The sequence below is a fragment of the Lathyrus oleraceus genome, chromosome 4 (genome assembly GCF_024323335.1).
Source record: "Lathyrus oleraceus cultivar Zhongwan6 chromosome 4, CAAS_Psat_ZW6_1.0, whole genome shotgun sequence".
Lineage (NCBI taxonomy): Eukaryota > Viridiplantae > Streptophyta > Magnoliopsida > Fabales > Fabaceae > Lathyrus > Lathyrus oleraceus.
The window spans coordinates 21,073,428-21,084,193 of NC_066582.1; the positions used below are offsets into that span (position 1 = coordinate 21,073,428).

General features: G+C 35.4%; 2 protein-coding genes across 2 annotated transcripts; one reads left to right on the plus strand and one right to left on the minus strand.

Annotated features, from left to right (window-relative positions):
* The first annotated feature begins 250 nt into the window (after positions 1-250).
* LOC127138500 (transcription factor IBH1-like 1) lies at positions 251-1,592 on the plus strand. Its single transcript, XM_051064962.1, has 2 exons — positions 251-416; positions 775-1,592. Exon 2 carries the CDS (start codon positions 776-778, stop codon positions 1,316-1,318), a length of 543 nt encoding a protein of 180 aa, XP_050920919.1. The 5' UTR covers positions 251-416; position 775; the 3' UTR covers positions 1,319-1,592.
* Positions 1,593-9,577: 7,985 nt separating this feature from the next.
* LOC127135803 (extensin-like) lies at positions 9,578-10,141 on the minus strand. The gene has a single exon (XM_051062438.1). It carries the CDS (start codon positions 10,139-10,141, stop codon positions 9,578-9,580), a length of 564 nt encoding a protein of 187 aa, XP_050918395.1.
* Positions 10,142-10,766: the final 625 nt, after the last annotated feature.

Below are 10,766 nucleotides of genomic sequence, written 5' to 3' on the forward strand. Positions count from 1 at the left end.
TTGCTCTCACGAAGTTCCACTCGCGGGCCATAAGTACACATTGTTTCTAAGTGAATCGTATTTAGTGAATTTTGTTTGTATTCTAAACAAAGATACTTGATGTTAGGTTTGCATTAGATTAAGGTCACCTTTATTCTTCTTCTTTACCCACTAATCTAATCTCATTGTTTTCTTTACAATCTAATATTATTATTCTCTATTTTGTTTAGGTAGTGGGCCAGTGTTTCCATGTGCCAGCATGTGCATATGTCTCTCTCTCAAAGCCCCACCACTCTCTTCTTTCAAGCACTTAAATTCTTCCCCTCACATTAATTCATCATCTTCTCATTTTCCACTTTGCTTCCATTTCTCTCATCAAACCTCACTCATAATTTCTCTCCATCTTCTACTTTATCTCCTTCAAGAGTTTGAGTAAGGTATGTTTCAATTTATATTACTTTTTTATAGTTACAAAAGTTACTTCATTTCTTCTACTTAGCTAGAATCAAGGTTTTAAAAAACTCCCCAGTAACATTTTTGCGATTTTAATCGATATAGATGTTGTGATACTAATTACAGTTTTTAGTTTTTTGTTGCAGTGTGAATTAATTATTGATGAATAATGGTATCGGTATCGATATACGACGGTTTTGTGACAGCTGTTTTTATAAAAACTTTGTTGGAACTAGAATATAGTTAAATTAAGCCCTAGCATGTTATATCATTTTTATATATCAAATATGTATGTGTTATTAACCTCTTGTTGAAACTTAACCTACATATTTTCTTTTATAGAATGCGAAATTTGAGTTCACTCAAGCAAGAATTCCTAAAAAGATGGATAAAGGGTCTAAGAAAATACAACTCTCAAAAGAAGGACATGAACTTGTTGGAGAGGAAGAAAGCCATAAAGCTTTCCGCAGATTTAGCCATGGCTTCCACTAAAGACAAAACTACCCTTTGGAGAAAAGCATTTATTGCAAACACTTCAACAAACATAGATGAACAAGACATATCAACATCACCATCACAGAAACAGAAGAAGATAGCAAAGAAAAACTTGACGAATTCGTGTCGGCTTTATCGAAAAACAATAATTGGAAGCAGAAAGATCTCGAGAAGAAACCGAGTGAAGGAAAGAGTCGACGCAAGTTTTATCGCGACGAAGTTGGTTAAGAAAAGAACAAGAACATTGAAGAGTTTGTTACCAGGTGGAAAATTCATGGATGATGCTTGTTTGGTTGATGAAACCCTAGATTATATACAATCTTTGAAAGCTCAAGTTGAAGTCATGAGATGTCTTGTTACTGCCTCAGAACTCTTCATCAATCCACCGTAAATTTATATACATATGTCTCTATGTATAGATTATATAGTATAATCAATCCATAGTATAATAGATTTTATCATATAATATATTGATATAATTAAAAATATTTATTTTCTTTTTAAAAAAAAAATTCCCTCTATTCACACTTTATCTTTGCAAGCTAGACATGATGGAGGAAAGAGTTGTTTCTTGTTCTATACATAACATTAAAGCAATGTACAGAGGAAAACATTATATGTAAGTCAATTAAATTAAGTTTTTAATTTTCATTATGTTGCTTGGATATGTTATAAATATTATTATTATTATTAATTACTTTTTCATATATATGAATATTTCGGTGCTTTTATGTTTGATTCTTCCAACCTTTTCTATATTTTCTGTTATGCCATACATGTGGAGTATTGTTGTTATTATCCAGGCTGTGATGTTTTCTTAAACTGATTCCATTGAAGAAACTTGATGCAGATTTTGAATCAAACGTTTATATGAAAATATTTTAATTGACATGCAAATTATTTAACAAAAAAGAAGAAGAATATTAGTTAGGAGTATAAGGAATACTACAAAAATGTTAAGGAAAAAACAAGACCAGCTAGACTCAACAAACACACAACTACTATACACTAAAAATACAACTATGAACACAACTCTAGTATAGCTTGTGAAGAGGCAAAATACTTGATAATGCTAGAATGATAGATTAGGAGGAGAGAAATGTGTTTTTTGGTCTTAATTAGTACTTGCTTATCAAGGGAATGGAGTCCAGCAATTTGGAGGTCATCCTATAGAAAGTTAAAGTTTAGGTAAAAATGGTTTCAATAAAGATAATTTGGATTTACTTAAGTAATTAGGATTGTTTCATTCTAAAGATAATTGTACATTGATCTAATTATTTAAGTGAGTAAATCATTAATTGTAGCATTTTACTAGAAAATACTAATATACATTTAATCTTCATTTCATTCATAATTTTCAATATTGATAGTAGTTTGGCAACTCTATACTGGCTTTCTTTTTAAAGTATTTAATAATTAAATATTTTACCAACTTCAGCCCCTAAATTAATGTTTTTGCTCATATGCCTAACACCTGAGTTTCGATTGTACGGAGAGAAGGAAGAGAAATTCCAATTATCAAATGCTGAAGCAATCATAGACTTTATTGTTGAATGTGTTTCTTTAAAGACATTTTTTTTCTTGTTACACCATGAGCTCTACATAATCAAAGGAGCAATGATAGTTACCCGATATTGGTATAGATGATTTGCCTCTTCGGTTATTTGGTATAGGTGAGTCTCTAAAGTTTTAGTTTTAGTTTGACAGCTTCTTCAAGATCGTATTTCTACCATAGTTAACTTACTTAAGAGGGGTGTTCCTTTGTCCTTCGGGACTATTTCCTGTCCCTTTTGTTCCTTTCATCTTGAGTCTGCCTCTCATCTTTTTATGACTTGTGAGTTTGTGTCGTTTGTTTGGTATATGATCTTTAGGTGATTGGGATAGTGCATTGTGTTTCCTGGTCACCTTATTATATTTTTTGAGATGTTTAGCACTTTATCTAGTGCTATTAGGTTTAGGGGGAGGGTAACGATGGTTTGACATCTGTAGTTTGACCGATTTGGAAATCTCTGAATGATATAATTTTCTCTGGATCTTCGGTGACTCTTCTTGGCTTGGAAATTGTATCTTAATAGGTTAGCAGACAACTCTTGTGTCTTCTCGGTCTGGTTAGAGAATCATATCATGTTTACCTTTAGGGAGGTGAGTGATTTTGACCTCCATTGGTTGTGTTCTTGTTGACTTCTTATGTGGCTTCATGGTTCTTCAGGCGGTCTTGTATTGGTTAGCTCTAGGTTTGTATTTTGATGGGATCTTCTATTTGTTTTTTTCCTTGTAGTCGATTTTGTGTGCGGGTGGGGTATCTTTGCTTGGGGGGTTTTCTTTCTTGTAGTTTCTTGTGTTACTTTTTTTTTGGTGTTAGTACTACTTGTGCCTTCCTCCGAGACTCTCTTATACTATTGACTTTTGTACCTCTCATTTATTTATATCATTGTTCTCTTTGCCTTTCAAAAAAAATATTATGTATAGATTTTAAGTTCATATTAATAACTTCAAGAAATTTTGTACATAAATTTGGAAAGTCATACCCACATCAATGGGCACGGCTCACGGAAAAAGTAGTAAGTGGTGGATAATAGTTTTGACATTTTCTGCAGAGTAAGGACGTGCAGGATAAATATTAACACCTAGATGTCGCATGACATACATAGTTGGAAAAGAGCTATGACAAACTTGTCAAATAAAAAATGAACACTTATTGTTAGAAGTAGCTTCATTATCCAATTCGAGTGATTGTTCAAATCATAATCCAGATGCATATATCACAACCCATAAAACCTACTTTTGGTAGTATTATGTAATGGAACAAAGAATAATTGATATTTTGATGAAAACCACCAGAAATGTGTTTATGGTACAGTTGTGACAATTCCCCAATGAATAGAAAGGGTACCCGTGAAAAAAGCTAATCACTTTGGTGCTCAAGTCAATATGAGATTGAGCAGTAACTTTGCAAGTATGAATTGAATTGTAGTTGTGACTCAAAGTCACATTTATCTATGAGAGACGATTATAATTATTTCCAGGATGTCTAATGTAAAGCACGAGTAGTCATTAGATAAAGATCAAGAACTCTAATCAAATGGGAGGTGTGATCTTCTGCAGTGATACATGTTATAGGTCTACCAATGATGCATCGTGGTGAATTAAGAAGAATTGAGATTGTATGCGTTAGCACGGTCTTTGTTGTTATTTTCCCAAATAAGAACAATTTCCCTCGAGTCATTGTTATCAGCTATGAAGCACTGATTTTTCATATAGGAATGAGTGAGGCTGACCTAGGAACCTGAGCTATACATGGTAACCTTATGGGTTGAGTGACCTTTCCCGTTTAGATGGCTCTTCTTGGAGGCTCTATGTAATCATGATTTGCAGGTTAAGTAAGCTTTAAGGAAAGCTTCATGTTTTTATGATGAATATGCTTTTGATGATGACAACTAAATGCAAGACATAACAAGCCATTAAAGTTGTAAGAAAACTAAGTAGGGTTTGATTGGTTTGATGACTGTAAACATCCTCTAGAGATGGAACTCAACTGGAATATAACTCAAGCCTCATCTCCAAGTAGAATTCAAGCAAGCGTCAATAAGATTGGATTATCTAACAATTCTTAAAGATTCAAAGTGTGAAAGAGAGGAAGTGTGAAATCTCGGTCTGTTCCGTAAGTGAATAGCATATTGTAAAACTAAAAGGTATTTTTTGTAAAGTTATATGGTTAAATCACACACACACACACACACACACACACAATCCCCCCTAGACACACACACTAAAAACATTATTTTATGCCTATTTTTTTTAAATAATTATTCTTAAATTATTATTCTAAAAATGATTTGAATTTGTGCCAGTTGAATCAAGATCTGTTTGAATTATTTTGAACATAATTTGTATCGTCTAATCGACTACATCTACACCCAACCGATTTGATCAGTGTAAAAGATGTTCTTACTCATTTAGGACAATGTCTTAATGAAAAAAAAAGAATATAGATCTTTTCCTTCCCTTTTAAACAACCTAAAAGATTAATTTGAGACCTTACAATCGATTGGAGAAAGATGCCAATTGATTGACACGTTAATTTTGTCCCAAGAAATTTTCCTTTTTTTGTGTCATGCTCTAGTCTATAAATAGACATCCACGCCTTCCTATTTTCACACCCAGAATCGTGAGAACTTTATCTTACATCTCACACTCTCTCTTTAAATATATTTTTCAGCTTCCCCTCACTTATATTTAGCCGTAATGATTTTGAGAAAGTTCTTTTGTTTAGTGAGGAATTCTTTGGAATTTTGGAAGGGTAGTATTGTAAATTCACCAAGAAATATTTTTACCTTGGTTGAATAATTTATCCATAAGGGATTGTTTGTTTGGGTTCAAAGATAAACCATTTAAAAGGTTTGGTTTGGGGATTTAGGTACTTCGTCTCAGTTTCGGTTCATAAGCTTAACCCATTAAAAAGCTTGCTTCGATTCTAGATCAACCCGATATAAAATATTAACAATATTGTGTGGTTATCTTGGTAAAACCCTATTCGGTTCGTAAGTTCATCCCAGTTAAAAGCTTTCTTAGGTGGTTTGTAGTGAGCCTATTCAGAACCCCTGTTCGGTTCGTGACTTCATCCATATTTATAAGCTCAACTTTTTTTGTGATAAGCCTATGTAAAATCTCATCTTAGCTCGGAGGAAAATGACATTGCAAGGTCGTAAGTGCAGAACAATTCTATGTAGTGTAATAAGATTGAACCCATAGGGAGATGTCATGAGTACATAATTGTATCCTTATGGTGATTAGCTAAAGCGATAACAACATTGGTTGGTTTAGTATAAATTAAAATAAAATTAATAGATAATAAAAACAGGATACAAGGTTGTGATCATCTATCAAGACTTACCATATTGATAATCTGAATTTGACCATGGAAATATCTAAGCACATTATAGAAAATAGATAAATATGTACGACACCCGCTTTCGTGGCATGCGTATCTAGACATGTTTCTGGCACGACTAAGCGGCTTTCTCAATCGAGAGCAAGTCACCTTGTCACGACGGGTGTCTCTCTAATCTATTATTTAGTAATTTGTGGACCGATATCAATTCACATTCTTTCGGACTACAATCGTACTTGGGTTGCCTTTGCTTTCGCAATAAACACATATATATTTAAGATTTCGGATTCTAAAATAAAAACATTTATAGTTCTCGTAGTTCATGTTTGAATAAATCAATTAAGGATCGTCATAAGATAGACTTTCAATACCCTTTATCCTTATAAAACTACTCACTCATGATGAGGTAAACAACGACTAAGAAAATAAAAGGCATAGCATGCAAAGTAAATAAAGTAAAGCAATTTCAAATAAAGAACCTGAATAATATAACTCTTGATTTATATAAAGAAAAAAAGAGAAAATACAACAATGTTGTAGAGGAAATACAAACAATAGCCAATAACCAAAGCTAGAAATTACAAAGCATGTGGAAGTAACAAGTGATGATTTTCTTCAAGCTCAAATGTACTATTTATATAAAAACTAGCCATAAGTCACTCATACCCACTAATTATTTTAGGCTCAATCATTAAAACCTATTAACATTAAGTCTTAGGAGGTTTCAGATGTCCAAAAGCCACAAAAAATCCTAAAAAATCCATTGAATTCGTAATTATCATTGGGTGCAACACAGGTGTGTCAACTGACCGTGTCTGGTAACATGGATGGTGTTAGAGGACATGGCCAACCAATATTTCCCTAGGTTCTTTTGTATGGCACAAAAGGTTTCAGCCAACAAGGCCAATGTCAGCTAACACCTCCCAACCCTGTTAGCCATGGGTGTTTTGTATGGTGAGAGCTCATTTTTGCGCAATCCTTGGACTTTTTCACTCTAGTTGGGTCCATTAGTCTCTTATTTCCTAAAGACATAAAAATAACACAAAAGCACGTAAAATCGAACTAAAATAATGAAAACACACAAGAAAGCGGAAACAAAATAAGCTAAAAATATGACGTAATAATCACTTATCAAACACCCTTAAACTTAAACTTTTTCTTGTCCTCAAGCAATAATCTTGCTTAGAAATTTTTTGAATCAAGCGATTCAGTTCTTCAAAATATTAAAAGAGTGAAACCACTAGTACTCATACGTGGTTTGGTGTTCTGATCAGCTAAGATCAAGGTTCCCCCATACTCACTAACATCAAAACAATTACAAGAACACAAGACTGTAAAACATATACAGACAGAAGTTTCCTATTTCAGCCACATCTCTAACTATGATTTGGACTTAAGTGTCTTTTTCTATTTTCCTTCCCTTTTCTTCAAACAATAATACTAAGGCATTTGAAATGATGATAGTCATCTCATGCACAAGACTAATCAAGATTTTTTTTACACTATATAAGCAATTACTTCTCATCTTTATTTGCATGTGGAATTACACACTTTTGTGTGTTTATTTATTGTCCATTTTGGGTTGACGTTGGGGTTCAACGATCGTTGCGCTGAATAACCAGGTGACGGTTACGCAACTTAGTAGGTGCAATTTCCTTTTACCGCTATTTTTCATCTTTTTGGTGCTTATATTTTTTTCTCAACCGTGAAGGAAAATTGTGATCCAAAACGTAGTGGAAATTAAAACTTTTCCTTTTGTGATTCTTACGAATGAATATAATCAGTGATAGAAACTGTTACTGAAGGTAGAGAAAAACAAGAAAGGGGGGTTTGAATTGTTTTGGAAAATAAAACTTTTTGAGAACTAAGACACACGCAGAATGAAAAGTTCAACACAAAATTTTGTACTAGTTCGCTTGAAATTCAAAGCTACTCCAGTCCACCCGACCAAGGTGATTTCGCCTTCAAAAAGGACTTAATCCACTAATCTTGAAATATTACTCAAATAATCGTCTAAGAGAAATAATCCCTTAACCTTCTCAAGTATTCAGACTACACAGAGTCACTTGAGGAATTATCTTAGTAGTGATATGATTTGTAATGAACAGTGCTTCTAACAATAAGCAAAAATTACAGAATATAATAACAAGAATTCTTCATGTAAGAGCAGCAGCTCGTGAGAGAGTGAAAGAAGGTAATTGAGAAGTTGTATTCTTGTGTGTCTCAGGTGTGTCTCTTGTGAAGCGTTCCATCTATTTTTATAGGAGGAGGAGGAGACCGTTTGGTGAGTTAATAACAAAATCTTGGTCATTGAAGAGTGATTAAGGTCATTACTCTCTTTGTTCTTTCGAAAACAGTGTTGATCGCGTCATAACTTCCTTCTAGAAATAGTTTCTTTCTATAAGCAAACTTCTTTAATGTTAAGCTTTCTTGAATGAGCGGATCTTAGTTAGAGTCTTATTTCAGTTTAGTCAGTGTCTTCTTTTAGAAACTTGCGACTTCAGAGGATGCTTGTATTTGACTGTCTTCAGAGTTTCTATTTATTCAACTTCTTCAGAGCGTATCTCTACAGAGTCTGGATTCATTCTTTTCTTTCAAAGTGTCTGACTTCCTTAGTTTTGCTAGCGCCTGTTGGATCAGGGTCAGAACCTTATGGTTACGTTTCTTTAGAGTAGTATCTTAGCGCTTGATTCTGTATCTGATGATTGTCTATCTGATTGTTTTGATCAGAGTTCTGCACACTTAGAAAAATTTCGTTAGGGTACCATTTTTGTTTCATCCTTTGTTATCATCAAAATCTTAGAGATACATTGTAGAACTAAATTTGTTCTTGCAATCTCCCCCTTTTTGATGATGACAAAACAGGTCAGAATGATGATGAAACAATACGAATATCTTAGAACCAGATAAAGGGAATGAGCTCCCCCTAAGTTAGATCATCAGATTTAACAGAAGTTCTTACCAAACTTTCCTTGTATGAAGTTGGTTTTGTACCTTAGCTATTTTCCTGCAAAACTTTAGTCGTCATAAGTTATCAATATTTATTCATGTTTGCAGTGCCTTGAGAGGTTTTAGATATGTTTTCATCAGAGTTGTTTTTAGTTCTCCCCCTTTTTGTCAGAATCAAAAAGACTTAGAAACAAACAGGTAAAAACGGATATTCATATAGCAAATAAAAATAGGTACAGATAGGCAGCACAAAAAGCATAGATCAGAAAGCAAGAACAAAACATCAGAAGGAAAAGCAACAAACAAATAGCCTAAGTGCCTAAGAGTTGGGGGGAGGACGCCTCCGTTGGAGCAGCTGAGTCAACATGTTCTGAATGTTAGTGTTGACGGAATCCTGGTGATCCAGCCTGGCTCGTACTACTTGTTGTTCCTTTTGTAATTCCTCCAAAGTTTTTAAGACCAGAGGGGAAAAACCAGAGTTAGATTGCTCCCCATGAGTCAAAGCATCAGCCCTGGCCTTGGCAGCTTCCTCTTTAGCAATGTGCGTTGCTTCTTTAGCGTCGACTTTTGCTTTTGCCTCAGCCGCAACAACCAAACTTCAGCAACAACCTTTTCTTCAGCTTCTCTGATCCTTTGCTCTTCTTCCAGGCGAGCTTTCTCTTCTGCTTCCTTCTTGGCCTTTTCCTCAGCCTCTCTGGCCAAGCGAGCTTGGAGCCTTATACCAGCATCTCTGATGAAGTCGTTACGGACTTGTCCAGAGAGACCTTTCCGTTTGAAGGCTTCAGAGGTCATCCAACTTATCACTCAGTTTCAGTGGATCCTTACTGCAGAGGGATCATCACTGATGCCAGAGTTGATAGTCAGAGACTTAATCTTGTCTACTGAAGACTCTGCAAAAACATTTATTACTTCTTCTAGGGTAGGGAAGGCAGTTTCGGGATCAGAGGCAGAGGTTGGGGAGGATAGAGAGGGTGGATTGATGTCATCAATATTTAGAATTGGAGGGATGGTGGCAACAGATGTTGGTGGTGTGGGAATAGCAGAGGTGGAAGGTGTTGTTTGTTCAGGTTGTGGATTTGGTTGAGGTTTAGATGGTGATGGGATTGGTTGTTCAGTAGGTGGATTTGGTTGTTGTGTAGGTGGTGGTGTTTGATTTTGTTTAGATGTAGTTGGATTTTGTTGTTCAGGGGGTGGAGACGTGACTTCTGGTTCAAGTTTAGTTTGTGATGGTTGTTGAGAGGCTAGAGCATGAGCGTGAATCTGAGCTAGAGTGGGGGATTGGGGGTCAAAGGGTTCGTTGTCAGAGGAAAGGACATAGTATGTTGGGGATTGAGGTGAGGATGATGAGGAAGGTGAGGTAGTTTCATTCATCATTTCTGCTTCAGAAATGGGTAGTGTGGTGGTAGCAAGGTTGAATTTTAGAGAGGGTGGGTTAGATGTTCTGGTGGTTGAGGGGGGTGTTTAAGATGAGGTTTATATAGAAGTGGTTTGGGGAAGAGAAGAAGCAATAGGTTTAAGTTTTACAGAGCGGGAAAGAGGTATAGACTTACTTAGAGAGTCAGCTAGAGGGACTGAAGGTCTTGACCCAGAAGATTCTCCCAGCTTTGCTTTCTTTGCCTTCTTGGACTTCTCAGAGGGCTCTCACATCCTCTTCATGAAGTTTGGTGGATGCTCAGGTAGCCAGTCCAGTGAGAACTCAGAGATGTCCACCCCCTGATTAACAAGATCTTATAGATAGTAGGCTACCACTTCTGGAGGGTCAATCTTGGAGAACAGATAGAGACCGTTGAGAATCTTCCTCTGATCCTTGAATGCTTCCCAATAGGTGTCCAGAGTTGGTTTAGCTCTAACTTGATCAATTATCCCCATGCTCTTCAGATTCTGAGCATTCATAGGTCTCCCAATGTCAACAATGACATCCTCCATTAGATTGTGATGGATCAGGTGATCCACTAAGCCACTCTCGATTAGAACATCTGAGATCAGTCTTCCCAGAGGG

Excerpts from the sequence above, each read along its gene's own strand:
- LOC127135803 (XM_051062438.1), bottom strand. The coding sequence starts at position 10,141 with ATGATGAATGAAACTACCTCACCTTCCTCATCATCCTCACCTCAATCC.
- LOC127138500 (XM_051064962.1), top strand. The coding sequence starts at position 776 with ATGCGAAATTTGAGTTCACTCAAGCAAGAATTCCTAAAAAGATGGATA.